Here is a 21,661-nt window from a genome sequence, read left to right as displayed (position 1 = left end):
ATGAATATATCGATCGGCCAAAATTGACTGAACAAAAAAAACCCAGTTGAGTATATAGTTCCTCCTCCCCACTAAAGTGGGGGTCGGAACAATAAATGTTAGACTACTCCACCATGAGAGATTATTTTTAAGGTGCGGATCGCTAGCCCATCTTACGCGATGTGTGTTGCGTAAATGTAACAACAGCTCACTGAACATTGATGTATGCACTCCGCCAACAGATGTGAAAACAGCCCCGCCACTTACTCCAACCATCGATTTGAAAACAATAATTGCAATCGATAAAAGTGGGGTTGAGAGTATTGCTCTAGACAATGATGTTCCGAACCCTGCCCAGAATCTGCCATCCAATTTGGGTAAGATTAGCAGTAACAGTAACAGTAAAAGTTCTGCCCAACCCATGAAATTGTCCGAAATTCTGAACGACAGTGCCTCCAACTCAAGCGTACTAGGGGGCGATCAACCCGAAGAAATTCTGCCTCAGAGTTTAACTCTGGTTACCGACTCGCCAAGTGTGAAGAATCCACCTGCCACTCAAAACAGGAAACGATCTCATGTAAAGTCGACTCAGGAAGACTCGGGTGTTGATGTTCCGAAAGCTGGAAAAGGGAAACAAGGAAAAGCTAAAAAGTCGGTTTCAGTTGCAGGGCCTGCCCCTAGTTTGGATGTTAATCAAGCTTCGATTCAAATGCAACAGTTTCAAATGCTGTCAATGATTGCAAACAATCCTTTGTTTATGAGTTCGGCGATGTTGCCACCCCCTTCGGTTACCCCTGAGTTGCAAAGTAACTCGAGTGCACCTGGGACATCGACACAAGTTCAACCGAATCCCGCACTACCATCGGGGACCCAAGATTCAAAGCTGCGAGAGATACTTAATTCGCCCAAAACAACCCCAGCGACCCCGACATCGAGCGTTTTTCCTGGTCTTCCTTTCAACGCTGGAGCCGCTGCAGCAGCAGTTGCGGCTGCTACCATGGATCCCTTAGCTGCACAAAGGAAGTCGGTAACACCTCCAGCAATGTCGCCCTTGCATCCTGACTTTCTGCTGTCACAACAGGCTGCTTTAGCTATGCAATTTCACAGTCTGTATGGTGCTGGGAATCTGAAGAATCCTACAGGAATGTTTTCATCTGCAACCCCTAATTTGGTAGATGTTCTAGATCCAACTGCCCACTCTGCCTTCAATTATCCTCCAACCATTCCACCGTTTTTGCAGCAATCTCTTAGTATGCCGGCTGGAGGTTTCAACATGGATGCCAAGTCCTCGGTCAGTGCATCGCCAGTCACTCTGACGCCAAGCAGTACCCCGGACGTTCATAATTCCAACTCGAATTCCTCGCACCTGGATCTCGACTTGAACAAAGCAAATGCAACTGCAGCTGCCGCTGAGGAACGAGATCGAGAACGAGCCATGAAACATCTGGCTGAGCTTATAAAGCAGCTTGAAAACAAAAACAACCTAAGTCATGCAGAGATTGAAAACATAGAGACTCAGATGAACCAGATATCCGAAAAGCTCAAGGCGGGACCGACTATGCCTGGTCAATCCAATGTGACTGGGAGTCACAAACGAAAAGGGTCCACCGATTTGACTGATTCATCCTCCGTGTCCTCGAACCAGAGCCTGAATGATAGCAAGAATTCAAACGACAGTACCTTTAGTGCCCCCACTAAAAAGAGTAAAAATTCTGGACCCCCGAAGCGTCGAGGCAGGCCCCCAAAGAGTGATCTCCGTCTAGATGGACAGTTCCTGTATCCTCAAGTGTCGGCTAAAGGGCACGATTTAAGTGTTAGCCCTTCATCCTCGGGTACAATTATGGCCCAAACCTTGGGAAAAATACCAAAATCTGCATCAACTTCAGGAAGCACCAAAAGTAAGAATGAGTTCGATGCTTTTGAGCTTTCAGATGATTCGAGCGATTCCAACATGTTACCGGGTGCTGTATTTATGCCTAATACTGTCGCCAAAGTTAAACCAAAGGCTGTGAAGAAAAAGAGTGTGAAGAAACAACAGCAGAATTCAAATGCTGGCACAAATAATTCTGATACGACGACTACGTACCGATCTCTGAACAAATCAGACACGGTCATTGTAATTAAGAAAATGCAGGTTGCATCAAGTGCGAATTCTAATGTGAGCAAAGACGAAAGTAACTCAAGCGTTAAGAGCTCTTCAAATATTGCTAGCTCGGTATCGGTCTCGAATTTGACAACCACTACCAGCTCTCCTGGGGACCCACAATCAATGTTGAAAGATGAAAAGGCCCTCAGTCAAGACCATATAAGTGTAACGTCTGCGATTGAAGCCGTTCCTTCAATGATGGGTGGTTTGAGCTCCAATGGTATGCACCTTCCCCCTCCTCCAGTCAAACCTTCAATTGGAAGTAATCAAAGCTCTTCCAAAGATCTGCCTCCTTTTCACTTGAGTGCGAAAAACGTCGCGGCCGCTACCGAAGCAGCCAGACATGCAGTTTCGCCCATGAAGAACCTTTTAGCGTCATTTACTGCCGAGAACTCAGTTCCTGTTGCTTCTATTTCGAAATCATCAAGTTTATCTTCGCTTGCTTCGGCACCGGAGAGCGAAACAAGTGTAGCAAAATCTGACCAGAATGCTTCCGAGTCGCAAGCAATCAATTTGTCACAGTCTTCATTGCTCAAAGACAAAGAACAGAATGTTGGCAAAACTGACGCAACATCCATTGCTAGTTCTAACTTGCAACCTGGATTAATTGTGTCTAAAACATCGTCCACTTTGGGTAGTTCTAGCATGCAGGGTACTAACAGTCCCGTTAAGAAACGACCGGGTCTGGAAAGCGTCGTGAACAAACTAAGTCAATCACCGGGAGCGTCAAATAGTTCCGGTTCATCAAGTCAAGGATCGTCTCCCATTTCTAGTCAAAAATCGTCATCTTCGGGTTCAATTAAAATTGGTGCAACAAAATTTTTGTCACCTTCTAATAAATCTGATTCATTGAAGCTGATGAATAAACAAAAAGTTATTGTCGAAAAATCCAAGTCAATCTCAGATAAGTTTAGTGGAAATGCGACTAAAGTAATTGTTTCCAAACCAACTTCCCCTATCTCTACAACTCTGCCTGCGTTTCTCAAGAGTTCCAACAAACTGGGCAATTTCGTTATTCCCAAGAAAAAGTCCAGTTCGGGAGCGTCTTCATCTACGAGCGGAGTGAATTCCAACTCTTCAAGTTTAACCAAATCTGGCGATTCAACCAGTGCGCTTGGAAAAAATACAGGCGAGCCGAAAAGCGATTCTCAAAAAGAAAGCAAAGGAAAACAGTCGAGTGATAAAACGTTCGATTTCCCAGGGACTGATGATCAGCCGCTGTCTGTCCCAAATTTGAAGCCAATCAGTAGCAAACCATCATCCTCACACAACAGCAGCAGTGCTGGTTTTAGCAATAGCGGCTCTTCAATAAACAGTTCAACTGTTTCCTCATTATTAGCAACAAAAGTTTCCAGCACTTTTTCATCTTCGGGCCTAAGCGGAGGTCTGACTCTGAAACCGGTGATAACAAGAAGTCCAATTGACTTGAGTTTAGCTTCTTCCTCAAATCAAGATCCGAAACCTCTTAATCTATCTACAGATACAAGTAGTGTTGTCGCGAAGACAAGTTCAGCAACTGATAAATCTAGTGGTGAGCATAATCAAGATTGACTGAATTTGACAGTTTGGTAGCGTGTCAGCAAATCTTCTTTGAAACTAGAAGAATAATTTGTGAATCGTTTTGATCTGTATGTTATATTGTATGCTTGAGCATGGTATGCTTTATTTGTAGTTAGCTGAATGTAAATTGATTTTTGATTATTTTGACGACTTTTTAAGTAGAAACTGTTCAGGATAATGGTAGAAGTTAACCGATTTTAAATAGTATTGTTTTTGAATCTGAATAATATACAAAAATCTTATAGAATCAGTTTCCGTTTCCGAGCATGCAATACAACAAAACACCTCAAACTATACAAAAGTTAGAGAAAAACGTTAGTGGCGTTCTAGTCATAGCTGTAAGATGATTGTAGATAAATTGTGGTGTTCCTGGGTTTTTTACAACTCAAAGAATTTGATTGCATTGGGGTGCCGTCTTTTTTACTTGTTCTCAAACGAAGTTTGTAGAAATTATTTTAGCCCTGTGCTTGTTCGCTTGACTCTTTCGATATTTTCGTCTGACCCTTTTGACTTTTCGTCCTTAAAAACCGGATAAAGGGGTTATGACCGGAGGGCATTAAGTTCTGTTAGAGCGTTTCGGCTTACTAGACACTAAATATGCGATTCACTGAAATTGTTTTGGAGACATATTGAGATTCATTGTGTGAAGTGCTGTTCTAGAGTTTGACCCCCACACTTCAACCCCCCCCCCACTGCAGCCCACCAATTCCCACCCCTGCACATCTTTCCACCCATATCCCAGGGCGATTGACCTTGTATGTTTTCTTGTTCTGTTTTGTTTAATAGCCGCCGTCAGCTCTCAACGGCTATTATTTAGGTGCTTTTTTAAAATTCGCTTTACCTTTTGATCACGTTTTTCGTTTATAATAGCCGCACAGCGATAGCTGGGGCTATTTTTGGCCTTCTCTTGGTTTTTTACAATTCAAAGAATTTGAATTGTATTGGTGCGCTGTGTTTTTTTTAAGATGTGTTCACACATTTTTCAATGATTTTGATTTTTCAAAACGGGATAAACAGGAAAAGCCCAGCAGGCATTAAGTTCATTAGAGGCCCAAAGTGGGCTTTAGTAGTCCTTCAAGTGCTTATAGTGGTGCAGCTGCTGGGATGGCCTTAATTTAAGGTTAAAAGGTCATTTTTAGGGCTCAAAATGGTGTTTTTGGGCTCAAAATGGTGCAATTTTTCATGTTTTTGGTGATTTTTTTTGAGTTTTTTGTTTGATTAGTCTTAGATTGAAAATTTTAAAAGGTGATGGAGGCCTTTTGCGAGACAAAATTGCTTGTTATGACCATTTTATGAGCTATATGTTTTGGTACTACAAACACAAGCAAACAAAATAATACTAATTTTTGCGATTTTTTTCAGGTTTATTGATAATTTGTCATAGTTTTTCTAGCCCTAGGTGTCAAGAAACCTCCTTCACGGTTTGATAAAGGGTTCGATGATAGATTGCTGCATAGTTCCTAGTGCATAGTTTTCAATTTTTTGCCATCATGAATTTTAGCATTTTTTGACAAAACTTGCAATTTTTTTCATATTTTTTTGACATATTTTTTAGCGGCCATGGAATAGGTTTCAACTTTTGAATATCACAAATTTTAGCAATTTTTTTGGACAAAACTCGCATTTTTTTCCAGGATTTTGAAAATTTGTCATTTTTTCAGTTTTTCCAGCTCCAGGGAACAGGCAATCTTCTTTGGGGTTTGCTAATAGGGCATTGCACAGTTTCTAGTAACAATGGAATGGTTTTTAACAGTTGACTGTCTCGAATTTTAGCATTTTTTTGATAAAATCTGCAAATTTTTTATGGTTTCCTAAAATTTTTATATTCGTCCATTCTCAAGTGCAAGAAAACCTGTTCCACGTTCTGACAAAAAAGTTACTGCAATGTTTTTAGTTTCAATGAATTTGTTTTCAACAATTTAATCTTTCGATTTTTAGAATTTTCTTTGATAGAATTTGCATTTTTTTACAAGTTTTGAAAACATTTATATTTTTTACTTGCCTCAGTAGTCGGGTAACCTCATCCAGGGTTTGATGGTATGTTATAAAATAGTTGCTGGTGGGTAATTGAATGGCTTTCAACATTTTAATTGAACGAATTTCTGTTTTTTGAAGTTTGAAATTTTTTCTAAAAATTATTGCCTATCGATATATGATCCAATGAGTTTTTAAAGCTTGGATTTGGGTTACTGGATAGCCTCTAGAGAGACAGAGATGTTTCTGAAGATGTTTATATCACGATTTTCAGCAACATTTCCTTATATTTGCATTTGATTTTCAAGGGAAAAAATTTTGCCTTAGGTTTAAAAGCTTCAAGAGTTTTAGCAATGAGTATATTTTTGTTTAGTTTTGATTTTTTTAGTTTCTCAATTTTTTGATGATTTTTGTGTTCTGGTTGGCATTGTTCAGTTGGTCTGCTGGTCAGGTAGAGTACGTCTGAGTTTTTCATTCAATTCTTTATATTGTACTTCAGGACTTGTCCTGCTATGTTTTTTTTTCGTCATGATTTTTGTTACGACCATATGACGTCACAGCCAATTTTTGCTCATTCGTTCATGCAGTTTCAACTAAATTGCATGTATGACGTCATTTTTTGCTCTTAGTGGAGCGAGTTTTTTGTTCATGCGCGTGATTAAATTTTTGGTCACACTTGACTTACCTCACTCTCAAAAATGACTTCCTCAATTTGAAATTGACTTTTATTTACTTTAATTCAAAGAGATAAGGTCAAATGGGTGTGTGTCACTCTAAATGAAGGTTATTTCAGATCAGCTGATAGAGGCAGCAATAACATAAAGATTTAACAAAATAACAGATCAAAATATAACAGATCAGCCTTCAATGAAAAGACGAATTTTTTTGGTCTCTTTTTTTACTGTTTTTTTTTAGACTGCCGATCTACGAATCTATTGCGGCTACTTTCTGGCAATCTGCCAGCTATGTTATATAAGTCGTTTTACACGTTTGAGTTCTGACTTTTCTATCACTGTTTTAATTGAATGGATTTTAAATTCGTTCACGCATTCAATTACTCAATGTGGTGAATACTGTCAAAGTCAAAGATCAAAATCAAAAGGAGGGATAAACCGATAGAGCCGTCATTAAGTCATTGTGAATTAGGTTGCTAAAGTTTATAGAGTGTTTTCTAGCTGACATTGGTATTAAGTCTATTAGCTTTCAGTTAAGAAGCTGAATTAGAACACTTTTTGACACTAAAAAAAACGAAAAATTCGGTCAATTTACCTTTTCTTTTTATAGCTGCGAAGCTGTAAGCTGAGTGTAGCTATATTGCGGTGCTCTTGGTTTTTTTTGTTTCGTCGTCTGACGCTCTTTTTTGGTTTTACATTTGTTCACACAGCAAAGCTGAAAAAGTCAAATTTTCTGAATGACTTCTTCCTCTCACTAACGGCATTTTCGCGCGTGACGTCATTTCTCACTCGCTTTAGCGAAAGCGTTTAGGTTATTTGCGTGATTAGATTTCGATCATACGCGACTTACCTCACTCAATAAAATGACTTTTGCACTTTAAAACTTCAGTTTAATTTGAATTTGTTTAAGGTCAAAGGAACTCATATGTGCAGTATAGGTCCCTAATAAGAGGCTTCTGTGGAGTGAATTTTAACAAGCTTTATTAATTCATCGCTGAATGTTTTTTAGCCTAGTTTTTTGAGCGGCGTCGATTTTTTTTCAATTTAGATCTGTATCTGTTTCTGTCTCTATTATATGGCACGCAGGTCTATTCTTTCGCAGCTATTCCGGCAATCTGCCGGCTATGTTTTCTTTTTCTGTTTCAATCACGATGTGCATCAGGCGCGTCAACGGTGGCTATTTTCCGGCAATCTGCCGGCTATGTTTTTCTTTGTCATTTGACTCTTGTTTTGTTTTACATAAGTCCGCAAAGCTGAAAAAGGCAAATTTTCTGAATGACTTATTTTCAGTAAGAGTTTTGCGCGCGTGAAGGCAGTTTTCACCATATCTAGAAAAACGCGAATAGGTCATTTGTGTTTAGATTTTGATCATCTGTGAGCTGTCTCAATCAGCAAAATAACTTCTGTACTTCCAAATTTAATTTTAGTTTTAATTAGTTGAAAGCCAGAGACACGTGTCTAATTATAACCTTTTGTAAACAGGTTTTTCTGGAGTGCATTTGAGGGTACCATAGTAATTTATCGCTGAATTTTTCAAGCGGCGTTTAAAATTTTTTCAATTCTTTGCTAAATCCCTTGCTAGGTGTATTCTATTTCGGCAATATGCCGGCTATGTTTTTCGTTTTTGGTTGTTTTCTGTCGGATTATAGTTTTTGCTATCTAGCTCTATCGTTTGTTTTTTAATGATAGTTTGATTTTCGGCAATGTTCTCCTTGCCCTTCTTGCTTGCAAATCTCCAGAGAGGTTTTTGTTTTTTTTTTGCTTTTAATTGCACTCGAATAAATGTTTGAAGCAATCTTTTTAAACGTGTGTGTCTTTTTTATTCAAACTTTTCGCTTTACCCTTTTCTCCTAGAACATTCTTTCAATTTCACTTCTTCAATATGACTTTTTCACGCTTGATTTTTTTGAATTTTTGAGTGATTGAAATAGCTCTCATTCAGAAAGTAAGTCTGTTGCTGGAATAAAAAAAATTGAGCGGATATTGAAGATGGTCTGTTTAGCTTAGTGGTTAATGTCACCGATTCTTATCCGAGTGCTCGAACCACTGCCTTATCGGAAGTTTTTGCAGCCATAGAAATTTTGAAAGCTTATACCCCTCTAAAATACATTGCCCGACAGTCGTTCGAGATTAATTCGTCCGACGTTAGTCGGTTTATGTTTCGGCTTCTTTATCTTTTCCGTTTTTAGCTGTTTTGTGTGACTTCCGTTCACTGAATTGTGTGGATTAGGAATGATTCATTTGAAGTTCACAACCTTGTTTTTGAATCATGTTAGCGTCTGTATGCATCTCAACAGTTGATCATAAATGAAAATCATAAATGCTACCAAAAATGTCGGCTATCTCTTTGGGTGACATGACAAAGTATGTTGCTCTCAACTACTTACATTAGATCGTGTTACTCGGCAGAAAGTTCATTTCAGATATTGCATGCTATTGAGTATAGACTGATACGGTGATGAGCGGGGGCAGAAAAGCTCTTCCGCCTCGTTTGGCGAACAGGGCCGGTGGATCTGCCAGTTTTATGCCCGCATCTTCTGATCCAGGAGGATACAGGTCTTACCAGCCCTACCACAATCCCACTTTTACTCCATATGCCAGAGATCCTTACGAAGATCACAAATTGAACGGACTGTTGCGGAAGGTTCTCAGAGAGGACATCACTTCCAGGTCCTTGGCTCCTGATTTGAAATTGGTTAAGGAGTACATTGAAAACCCAGCTAATGCTAGATTAGTTGTGAAAATGTCGGAATCTGCCATGAACAAATTACAGGAATTGTATTACAAAGAGATCAACAAAAGCATGAAGTTTGAAGTTGCCGAGGTTATCGGAATGTTGGGACATGCATCAATACAATTGGACCCTTTCAAGTTTAACAAGTGGGTGTTCGATTGTATATACGGTGCTCCGAGCGAACAAGTGAAACTGTTCTATTTGTTCTCTTTGCAAAAAACAATCGAACTGGATGTTAAAACACCAGAGATGTCGAAACTACAAAATGTAATTACCGAATGTACCGATAATTTATGCAAAATTCTGTCAGAGGTTGATGATTACGAAATGCTTATGGCTGTCGTAAATTGTCTGCTAGTTATAGCAACTGCGTATAAAAGTGCTATGTTTCCTCACCTGGAAGAAACTATGGATATCATAATTGGATGGAGACTCGAACCAGAAACAAGCCAGAAAGTTTTGAACTTCACCAGCAAAGCATTGGTAAGTTTTGGCGATCTTTGGGCTTCAAATTCAAGCCATACTGTGAAAATTTTTGGACAGTTCATAGACGACATTGAAGCTTACCGCAGTGACATTGCGAAATTGGAGACCTCAAGTCACGAACAAATCGAGTTGATCAAAGACCGCGCCGAAATTTTCGACAAAATAATTGAGCTCATCGGCGTTTTTGGACTTCTGGTCAAGTCACTGAAACAGCATGCTGTGAACAATATCTTTAAACCTGTGATCCAAAATTCTCTGAAACGGATTTTCGATTGTGTTTCGGGACTCAGTACAGTTTGTTTGCATATGCCTTTGATACGGCAGACGAACGCTCTTTTAGCCGAATTTATGAAGTCTGTTCCAGTTCTAGTTATCGGAGATGGATCAGTGGAAAGCGGTAATGCAGGTGGTATTGTAGAATCAGTTTTTACATACTTGCTTCATATTTTGGAAATTGATCCTAACTTTTCTGTTGATCTCATTTCGAATTGTCTCTCGACTTTGAAAGAAGTTATAAAACCCAGTACTGGCCAGATTCCGTTGCCATTATTGGAAACATTACTTGTCGATAATCTTCACTTTCGTAAGTTAAGATGCTGTGAAGATGAACAAATCATGGCTTTAGCTTTGGGGGTCTACGAAAGTCTGCTGTTTATCAAAGATGTTGCTACCTTGGAAACTATTTACAAAATTATGCTCTCTGAGATTCAAGTTTGCGCGCATATATTGATTGATGATGTCTCATCCGATTTGAACGAATTAGAAGCCTCGAAAGGCGTGAAGCCTTCGTTTCAACTGGTATCTGAAGTTTCGGATCCCTACAATTTTGTCCCAGGAATTAGAGAGGGAAACGCGGTGGAAATAATTGAGTTCAATCTCACGGCATTGCTTCCCTTGAGTTCTCAGAAGAACTCTTTAATTGTGAACTACGCTTTGAAACCTTCTCTCTTTAACTTGTTCTGTAAAAGTTTGAGAGTTCTTTGTGTCGATTATGGAAAGATTTACCCAGAAATCCAGTACTCGATCCTGTGCCTTTTGTACCAGCATTCATCGGCGAGCAGCCATTATGTTGCTACATGCAGTACCGGGTCTTCCAAAAGTTCTCCAGTGGCTAAGAACGCGTTCAGTTTTTCACAACCCACCAAAAACCACTTCTTTGATGTATGCGATTTGCTATCCGCCGTTTTGTCTCAACAAACTTTACATCCAAATTCTCTGTCTATAATTCTTCCCTGGCTAAGTGAAGTTCTTAGCGCCATGCAGCATGAATCCTCAATTGATGCAGAACGTTCTAAAAGAATCATAAATCACGCCGAATTCCGAAAACTTACTGACAAAGTTTTTGCGATTATGGCAACTGTAAGCTCTGGTGAAGTGCATAATCTTTTTGTCCATTTCGTGATCCAGATTGTCAACATGCAAACGTTGTCGACAGATTGTTTAGACGGTTTAGCCACTATGAGTCTGATAATGATGTTGCATAATAATCCAGCGATTGTGTCCGCTTACTCAAAAATATTCTCACAATTGCCAGCTGGATGTTTAGTCGATTACAAGGTGGTCCGAAAACAGGGACTCCGGAAATGCGACCCTATGTTAGACCACAGAAAGATGACAACGCATATTATGAGAATGGAACCAAGTTCTCAACTTGTGAATTACGATTTCAAGTTTATCCTCAATGGAGTGATGACAGAAATTGCGACTAAGCAACAAATCAACGGCGAAAACTTGGAAACTTTTTTCTACAGGTACGCGAATCAAGACGCGCTTAAAAGCGCTGCTGTTTCTAATTGGAGGAATCTTGTTCAGTTTCAAGATGTCTCTTGGTTTTACGCGCTATGGGAAGTAGCAAATATTTGCATTACCGGAAAATTGAAGACTGCTCTTGGTAAAGCGAATGAAACTTTCTCGGAGTTTGAGGGTGTTCTTAGAAGCCACTGTGCCGCCATACGAAGTTCACCTGTCGAGGAAAAAGAAAGATTCGGACCTCTAACCCTTGATAATGTACAGTCTTTGGGCAAGCCACGAAGAATGCTACTTTTCTTAGACTGCCTTGAAAAACAGATTTACAATGCGAGTGAAGGTCTAATGTGCAGCTTGCCTGTTGCGAATAAAGCGGCGCGGACATTTTTCAGAACGAACAAAGCAGTTTGCAGAATTTGGTATCAGCAAATCAGGGTTCTGGCGGCATGTATTGCGCGAGCTATTCAAGATCCTTGTAGTGTGATATACCACGTAACCACGTTCTTCGCAGACCTGAAACCCACTGAAAAGGTACATCCTGACCAAATTTTGGATCTCTGCTTGATGCTTTACTGGGCCTACATTGAGTGCAAAGCTCCAGATGCTTTGCATGGTTTCAATGTATTCTTTCAGAAGCGATTCGGAAAATCTTTTCCCTGTGCGGATATTTTCCTTTTGCATTCAAAGGGCTATTATGAAGACGCGATGTACTTGTACATTTGTAAACTAAGAAACGAAGAACCGAATAGCGAACTAATTGGTTTTCCCAGTTTATCCGGAATTTCCCAAAAATCGCAACAGACGAGTTTCGAGTTTGGTGAGAAGCCTCTGTTCACTAAGTTTTTATTTACCCAGTACAGTGCGATTGCAGAGTCGATGCGATGTCTAGAAGAACTGCAAGAGTTTTGCGATAATTTTAAGAGTGTAATTGAGGCTAATGAAACCCAAAAGTCGCTCGCAATTGAAGTGAATGAAGAAGTGAAATACGTGGAAGCATTGAAGAGTTTTAGATCGCTTGAGTTTCTTAACGTCCGAGAACCCGAATCGCTGATTCCTCAAAATGATCAAGACGTTGTGGTCAAGCATCCTCAATGGGCTACTCAAAATTTAAGTCGAGGTATAGAACTTTGTCTCTTGAACGGAATTGAACAGGGCCTACCAAAAGCGCTCTTAGAAGGTAGCACAAACGCAGGCGTAATTTCTGAAGTGGCTCTGAAGAACCTAAGCAAAATCATACCCTGGTCAAGCTCTCAACTATGCAGCAACGTTCCTAAGACTGTGATTAATAGGTTTCAGAACTTGGCGAAGTTGACGTCCATGGTTCCTGCCCTCTCCATCACCGAAGAAGACAGGAAATTGTTAAAACTGAATTGCGCAATCTCGTTCTCACAAACTGGAACCCGAGCTGACTCGCATCAATTTGAATCCTGGTTCCGTGGTCTGGAAATGGAAAATCTGAAAAGATCCGTTCTGGGTAGAGTAAGTAACGAATCGGAAACTCGCAGCAAAGCAATTAGAGAAAGCGTGTTGAAGAACACTGAAGATGTATCTAACCTTATAAGGATGCTTCGAAAGTCAACTTGTCCGAGGATAGCCTCACAAATGCTTCTGGATAGCAAAGCTGGATATCGCGTTGAAATAGACAAATCAGCTTTGATAACGAGTCTTAATAACAACTTTAAATTGACCATGAATGATCCAACGATGGTCAAAATCGAGCTGAACCAAATTAAAGAGTCTGCAAAGCTGCTATCCATATTTGGGGACGTTTCCGGTTCCTGCTACAAGCTTAGCTCCTTGATTTTGTTGTTCATGAAAAACGCAAACATTGGGGAAGCATCCTTCATTTCAAAAGTCATTTCAAATTTGATCAAAGTTTTGGTTTCTGAAAGTGGTAAGAACGTCAGTCTTGATGCGAATGGTGAAAGTTTTAGTCCCGTAGGGAGGCTCAGTTCTGATTTGAGGGACTTGATTGGAACGACAGCTCATTTTACCCCTCTAGCAGAAGCTATTGCGGGGAATTCTGCTATTGACGAGCGTGAGTCTGTTGTAGCTGCCTTGCATTATTTGTCACTGGGCTTTGAGCCAGAAAACAGCAAAACGTGGTATCGTCTAGCTTCGTGGAGTTTCAAGTTTGGCAAAAAGACGGTCACTCAAGCCTGCACAGAAGCCAAGATACTATCTGATCTAGAATTGGAAGAAGTGGACAGAATTCTGAAGATGAGAATTTCAGATGAGACTAAACGGAACAGCGTCATTGAGATTCTTCAACGCCCGCATTTTAGCGCATTACAAGATGAAGATATTGTGCTGAACGAGGTCGGAAGGTTGGAGCCTAACTGCAACGACATGCAATCGGTAGTTGCTAGGCAAATTTTGGCAGTTGCCAAAGAGCTGAAACATCAGGGGTCGCTGGAACTGCTGATGAACATCTGGCAAAATGCGTGTAATCGGGTTTTTGCGTTGTACAAGTTGTCAGCTGAAGCGTACTTTAAATACTTGACTTTAGATTCACACCTGGGCAATGATGCCCATGTTACGGCTACCCTAAGATTGCTTAGATTACTGGTTAATCATGCCTCGGAATTGAAAGATTGCCTGGAAACCGGCTTGAAAATTACTCCGACGAAACCATGGTGTGTTATAATTCCTCAGCTATTTTCGCGTCTCAATCACCCCGAAGCGTATGTCCGAAAAAGTGTGACCGATCTTCTGAAACGAATCGCCAATAGTATGCCACAGTTAGTGGTTTACCCAGTGATTGTGGGTTGCGAGCAAAAAATTTCCGAGGGAAAAGTGCGGTCTAAGTCGGGAAGACTTGGGTCTGGGGATAAAGTGGATGACTCCCAGGAGGAATCGACTCAGAAAGACGACAGAAAGGGTTCCCCGGATTTCACCGAAAGTGGGATTGGCTCAACTTCGGTGGATGGTAAGATAGTAAATTCTTCGGCCAATCAGAACGAAACGACGGAAACAGTTGACGATGTTATGTCGGGTGACACTGGTGTCGTTACTGAAGATTCTCAAGATGAACAGGAAAAGTCTGACGATAACGAAGATGATGATGATGAGGACGAAGAAGAGGAAGTTGACCTCAACGACCTCTACTCGAGCAGAGCTGAAATCGAGCATTGTTACAGCGTACTATTAGAAACTGTGTCTCAACGGGATTCTCAACTAGTCTCAGATCTCAAGTTATTCGTGGACGAATTACGTCGTTTGAGCGTTTTATGGGATGAATTGTGGCTTTCAGCTTTCATGTATTACTCGAATGAGGCGATCAAAGCTATAAACATGATTGATTGTGAGCGCAAGCGGCTTGACAAAAACAAATCCCTGTCCAATGTTGAAAAATTGTCCATCTTAAATTCAAAATACGCCGCTTATATGAATCCTGTGATTTTCGTGTTCGAGCAAATTTTGGAGTTGTCCAGTCGAGCACCAGAAACGAGCCATGAAAACTGGTTTGCTGCAAACTTTTTGGACAAAATCAAAGAAGCCCTGAAACAACTGAAAAAACCAGATAATATCAGAAAGCCTCACCCAGCGTGGGAAAAGTTCAATCAAGTTTACCAAGAGCTCTCGGCACGATCTTCCAAAAAATCGTCACTGGATCTTCAACTGAAACTAGTGTCACCAAAACTGCTGTCATTTAAAAATTCGTCAGTTCCTTTGATTCTGAGTGAAACTTCCGAGCTGATCACAATTCAGTCATTCAATAATGATGTTCTGATCATGCCTACCAAAACCAAGCCCAAGAAAATTACCATTTTGGGAAACAATGGGCAAGTTTACTCTTACCTTTTCAAAGGCTTGGAAGATCTTCACTTAGATGAGCGGATAATGCAGTTTCTTACTATAGTCAATACCATGTTTGACAAAGACAACAAGGCCGCAGATAATTGTTTCTACAGGGCCAGGAATTACGCAGTTACTCCCTTGGGGCCCAGATCAGGGCTAATTCAATGGGTAGACGGATCGGTTCCACTTTTTGGCATCTACAAAAAGTGGCAACAGCGAGAAGCTTACGCAGCCACACTGAAAAGTCAAAGTGTGGCGGCTAATCAACCCGGAGGAACCCAGAGTGGCGGGAACCAAAAAGGTCCGGGGTCGACGGCCACCGAAACCTCGAACCTCCTCCAAATGGCACCCGTTCCTAAGCCAAGTGAGATATTCTTAGAAAAGATAACCGCATGTTTAACGGCTAATGGACTTTCGGAAAGTACTCCGAGGAAAGAATGGCCAATTAAGGTTGTGAGACAAGCATTGGACCAGCTGCAAAAGGCAACCCCAAATTGTCTCCTATGGCGAGAATTATGGTGTAGTTGTTCAAACTCTGATGAATGGTGGTTAATGCGCCAGCAGTACAATACGTGCACTGCAGTAATGAGTGTGGTCGGATACATTATCGGGCTGGGTGACCGACATTTGGACAACATTTTAGTTGATTTGAAGAGCGGAGAAATTGTGCATATTGACTACAACGTGTGCTTTGAAAAGGGCAAAAATCTCCGCGTGCCAGAGCGGGTGCCGTTCCGATTAACCCAAAATTTGGAAGCAGCGTTGGGTGTTACGGGACCAGAGGGTCATTTCCGGATTGCGGCTGAAACTGTGATGAGGACCTTGAGACGCGGTCGTGAAACGCTCTTGACATTGCTAGAAGCTTTCGTCTATGATCCGTTAGTTGATTGGACCACTCATTCTTCAGATTTGGGTGGTTTTATGGGAGCTCTGCAGTTTAAAAAGGGCAACGAAAGCCTAAGGATTGAGAAGAAAAATTTAGACTTCCAAGTTGCACATAGTTTGCTCTGTGCAAAAATAGTTGAGATCAAAGGTTCTTGGGTCAGAAACAGGGACGAAGTCTTAAATGTTCTCAGATCTCTGCCTGAACGATTACAAATATTGACAACGTCCTTGAGCACACACCTGGAAGGCGAGAAGCGACGTGCTATGGTGCAAAGTGCGCAAAAATACATAAAGGATGCTGAAAATGACGATTCACACATTTTTTGGACGTTACAAATGCGGGACGCAAATGCAGTCTTCTATCGCAATATCGAAGATGAATTCACAGCATCATTAAACAGTCAGATTGTGGCCTGTGAATCGACTGTGGAAAAGGTAATGGACGTGTTTTCAAACACCAACAGGATGTTCTTAATGAATGCGTTGAGCGACTTCTCGAGTAGCTCGATTCCCGACCCAGGATACCCAGAGAGCAGAGCTTACCTGGCAAACGTGCGCCAGCTTCAACTTTTGGAAGATTGTCAACAAGCGGAGTCTGAAAGCACGGAGCTATTGAAGTCCCAGAACGTATCGTGTCTGCAATTGGCGAAACTGCTGGCAGACTATCTGACCATTGTGAAGCAAATGGAAACTCCAACTAGCTATGTCCAAAACATAATTCATTGTCTTCAACTGATCAAATCGCAATCTGAAAATACCGATTCTGACGCAGTGGACGAAAGTGAGGAGGAAATTGAAGCTATAAAAATGGATGAACTCAAAGAGGCATTGGAACCCCCAGTTGAATCTGCTGCCCAAGCTATTCAGATTGACAATGGTCTTATTACAGAGCTGAGAAGTTGCAACGATGCTATTGTGCGTCTGAGCTCTAAATTGCACTCAATTACACCAGATGTAAATCCGGGTGAAAGTAGAACCGCCCTAAACGAGAGATTGCTGGACTATATATCCAAATCCCCTAAAGAGTTCTCCAGTGCTGCAGCTTCAGTTGTGCTCAACTATCTCACCACATTTGCAAGCCAGTACATCCATATGGAGGTGGCAGCTTTTTCCGCAACTGACGAGGCCCTGAAAAATTCCAAATCGGTTGGAGGCGATTGGTTTTTGGACGAAGTAGAGTCTCTGGCCACAACTCTAAAATCTTTGGCTACGTTTGTCCAGTACTATATCAACATGCACACTGATTACAATGCTATGCCAAGTGAAACAATTGAACCCGTGGCTAGCTCCTTGTCGATGTATACAGCTGTTATGGATTTCTACACTTCGGTCTCAGCTCAGGTAGTGCCTGAAGTCTTCTCTCATCTTCTTAGTACTCCTTTGAGCTCACACGACTTGGAACAGTTAGCTGAAAAATTGACCACCATTCAAGCTGAAGCCGAAGATTTATTGACCACCATCGAAATGACGTCTGAAAATGACGAAACATCATACCTTGAGATAACAGCTGGAATGGAGGCTTTGGTCACTGGTGTTACGTCATTGCCTAGTTCGCTGGATTCGGTTTTACCGCTTGTGTTTCAAGCTTTCAATGAACTTTCAGGGCACTTAGAGTCCATGAAATCAAAAGAGAGTGAAGCGCCTGATGAAATGGAAGGGATGTTAAGTCACTTCAAAGTTTTGAGAGTTGCAGAGAAAGTTGAGCGAGCACTTAACGTCGACGTCAGAGCATCGCCTAACTGGAGAACTTGGTTGAAATGTGCTTCAGTTAAAGCAATCTCGTCATTCTTACTCTCGATTGTACAAACAGTTTGTTCTGTTAAAACTTTGAAAGTTTGCGACATGACTAACAAAAGTTCAGAGAATAACTTACGCCAGGTACAACAAAATCAAGCCTTACAGTGTTTGGACCCAATGAGACTATTTGTGGCCTCTTTTGTGCGTAAACAGATAATAGGTACTCCATCAAAGCGAATTGCAGATTTTGTGTTACATTGCGCGGTATGTCTGGGTGTAACGTCGGCCGTCGAGTTGTGCGATTATACGTTGGACCGAGAAAGCGCAGAAGAGGTAAAGTTAGAATTTATTGACCAGAAAGTTAGAAGCTCTCTGAAGAAAAACAAGCAAATAACGGAAGAGTGCTTCAACCAAGTGCTTGCGCTGTTCTCTGATTTAGAATCCGAGTGTCGACGTGCAACTCAAGTTGCCAGCATCGAGAACCAACTTAACGTCCAGAGGTGCCAGTTCCAGCTCCTGAGCACAATTACCAACAGGTTTGAATGGTCGTACCATCATTTGTTGGTTCTGGGAGGAAAGAGCAATGCGAACGACTTCCTGACGAACAGCAGGCTTTCGGTGCTTGAATCAATTCAGGCAAAATTGCTCGAAGTCACCACACTGAATTCAAAAACTTCCGCAGCTGTTCAGTCGATGAGAACGAAGGAAGACAAAATTGAAGCTCGGTTGAAATGGTCGGCTGGTCTCTATCAAGACACGTTGTCCAAGTTTACTTCTTTGAAGGTTGCTAGAGATTCATTCTGCCAAGAACGCATGAAACAAGTTGAGCAGCTAATAACATCAACAAAACTTCTGCTGCAGTTCGAACAAATGCAAACTTATGGATCTCAAATGACGCAATCGTTGGCATCTGGTTGTCGTGACTTGATTGAACTGGGTGAAAAGTTACGTGCCTACAAAGGTAGGAAAGTTGACATGTCAAGTGTGGAAAAGTTCATCCTTACAGTTCTGAGCGCTACTTCGATCAATGTCAAGTCAACAGAAGACTGTCGTTCAAAAATAGCACATAACTTGCAAACTGAAGACAAGCAAGCTAAATCACGCGTAGACATCACCTGGCAAGCATTGCTCAAAAACAGAGATGAGCTTAAGTCCTCAATTCAACCCTTGAAAGTGTCCCTCAATGCCCATAATGCAACTATGAAGGAGTTGAAATCCTTGATGCGACCTTTGAATAAAGAAGACGCTGCTTTGGGACGATCTATTAGAGGTGTTCTAAGTCAAGTCAGAAATTATGTAATGTCTCATAACCAATTCACGGGATCCGTGACTCGGTTTTACTCGATTCTGAACCCGATTATCGCCAATGTTGCTAGTTTGAAACGCGACCAGGCACCTTTAGATGAGTTGAAACGGACCGTCGAGGAACTGGTTAAGATCACGCCTTCAGTCTATTCACAAATGTTGGACTTGAGCCAGACAATAGATATTTCGGACGCAGCGCGAGGTTCTGAGTCCACTGCAATTGAACTGGGAACCGTCTCTAAACGGTCAACCAACTCCAAAGATGAAGATACAACCTTGTTTGCTTCAGAGTCGTTCCCCAAAATTTTAACAGCCTCGAAGAAGGACAACCTTTCTGCTAAGAAGGGAATCATGAGCGCAGTTGGAACTTCTGCTTTGAAACGAGATCCAAGAACAGGAAAAGCATTACAAGAGCGAAACTCGTATGCTATTTCTGTGTGGCGAAAAGTGAGGGCTAAATTGGACGGCGTGGTTGAAGTGAGCTTATCGAATGAACCGAATGCAATGTTAGGTGTGACCAAACGTTTGAACGTGAGTGATCACATTGACCTGATTATCAAAGAAGCCGTCGATCAAACTAACTTGGCCCAAATGTACGAAGGTTGGACTGCCTGGGTGTGAAAAGATCGACTCTGAAGTAATGGAGAATTGTATTTCTCGGGAATTTCTCAACTTCTGAACTTGACAGTCAAACGAAGGCGCCCATTAAGGCTGCCTCGTAGAACGAGACTCGGATGCTGTTGGAAGCGGGTGCATCATTTATTTTCCCTTCTGCCCTCCTTCAGGGTTTTCAGCTTAGTTTACCCGAAAAAAGCAGAACATGAAGGGATGTGTATTTCAAAAAGCGGTGGCGGAACTGGATGATGTAGAATTTGAAACCCCTTCACAATCAGTCTGAGGAAAAGACGGAGAGGCTATCATATTAAATTTGATTACGATTGACGATTACAATTTGACGATTGCTCACCTATTAAACCAGGGCATGAAGAAAACGTCAGAAAAACGCCCATGAGTTATTTTATTTGCCCTCGCCGAATTTTTGTGAATTATCAAAGATTGAGTTATTAAAATCCTTTCAGGAAAACTAGCCTCAATTTCTGAAGTAAATATGCTATTTGAAAATAAATTTTTGTTTATTACACGTTTTTTGCTGTTTAGGCTGGTTAGTTTTGGTACCACAATATCAATTTTTTCTGGCACTTGTACCCTTGCACCTATATCTTGTTCCAGTTTGTCCCATATAATGTTCCCACAGCTCATCCCCATTCTTGACTTAATTGGCTAGCAAATGAGGAAGGCATAGAAAACTTTCAAAAACATACATATTATTCTGCAAACCAGTAATGGAGTGAACAATGACAAATTAGAGGGCTGCTCAAATTTGTTGTTAATAGGACTACTTGAAAAGACAATCATAAACTCAAATAACAAACATTAATTACGACAAAAACTCGATGTCTATATTTTAAAAAATAACAAATTTAAACTCGCATCAGATAATACCTTAACCAAAACAAATCGACCTATACATACTTAAAAAGGATATGGGACCTTTCATCGATGCGACGGGATAGCAAGTCGACAAAAAGAGAAAAAATGGCGAAATTCACAAATTATATTGTTGAAAACAATTATTTGGCAAAGCGATTAAAATCATTAGATACTAACTGATATCCCTAAAATGTTCATTTATATCTCCTTAGGAAGCAATTGAGATCTGTTATTAGTTTGTGGCATTGAGCAGTTTTTGTGAAGCCATTGGAGCCTACCATTGGCGTTATAACCTAAAAAGAAATGAAAAAAACCTATAAAATGTACAAATATAAATTAAATTACCAACAGTTTATGAAATCTCGTGGTAACAAAGCCGGGTACAAATGGCTGAAACTAAGACCGTTATAAATATTAAATTCTAGCTCACTAGAAACCGGTTTTGACCTGTCTCTACAAAGACCAAGCTACAAATCGACCGCAATTGATTTAAAAGAAATGGCGAAGCTCAAAAATCCGATCATGGTTTTGAAAAAAAAAAATGTTTTTTGAAATTCATAACAGACATAATCTTTCAACTGAAAGAGATGGAATAACTTGCAGCACCTCAGAAAGCTAATTGCACATCTTTTTAAGGAGACTAGGGTCACAAGACTACAAAACAACAACAATGCATTAGGAAGCCAAAACTTTCGGAATCTTTAGGAACCCAATTTTCGGAACTCAGTATTGAAGGCCCTATAATTATGTTTATTTTGTGTTTTCTACAAGAACTCTAAATGATCGTTTTCTTCTCATCTGAACATCAACGAGTATTCCTTTGAAAACTTCTACGTTGAAATTACAGCAAAAAGGTCCAAAAATGGAGCAGTATCGAAAACACAAAAGCATTATGAAATTAAATGGTCGAAGCTAGCAGTCAAAATATATAACCATGAGAGAAAATAATATTTGAATCAACAAAATTAGTTGACAATTCGTGATAATGAGGTTGAGTTTCATGACGACAAAAAGTTACTTGAGAAAATTTTTCTTTTTGTAAAAATAAAATTCAGTTCAAAGTCATTAGAACAGTTAATAATAAACTGAAATTGTTAAAACGGTTTATGTGTACGTCTTGAGAAAACAATTCAGACCTATCAT

The 21,661-nt window shown here is 40.6% G+C and overlaps 2 protein-coding genes across 2 annotated transcripts in view; both read left to right on the top strand.

The window, feature by feature from the left end:
* Positions 1-3,832, top strand: part of LOC142339079 (uncharacterized) — a 73,470-nt gene extending 69,638 nt beyond the window's left edge. Inside the window, exon 14 of the mRNA XM_075388779.1 lies at positions 133-3,832. Within this exon, the coding sequence (XP_075244894.1) occupies positions 133-3,676 (3,544 nt within the window). The 3' untranslated portion in view covers positions 3,677-3,832. The remainder of the gene's footprint in view (positions 1-132) is intronic.
* A 4,672-nt stretch (positions 3,833-8,504) lies between these two features.
* On the top strand, positions 8,505-20,166 carry LOC142339078 (serine/threonine-protein kinase SMG1-like). Its single transcript, XM_075388778.1, has one exon. The coding sequence runs from the start codon at positions 8,792-8,794 to the stop codon at positions 19,646-19,648; it is 10,857 nt and encodes a 3,618-aa protein (XP_075244893.1). The 5' UTR covers positions 8,505-8,791; the 3' UTR covers positions 19,649-20,166.
* The last annotated feature ends 1,495 nt before the right edge of the window (positions 20,167-21,661 follow it).

Source organism: Convolutriloba macropyga, chromosome 5, assembly GCF_964194025.1.
Source record: "Convolutriloba macropyga chromosome 5, txConMacr16.3, whole genome shotgun sequence".
Taxonomy (NCBI): domain Eukaryota; kingdom Metazoa; phylum Xenacoelomorpha; order Acoela; family Convolutidae; genus Convolutriloba; species Convolutriloba macropyga.
The sequence above is the reverse complement of the archived record's forward strand: the minus strand, read 5'-3'. Positions and strand labels throughout refer to the sequence as shown.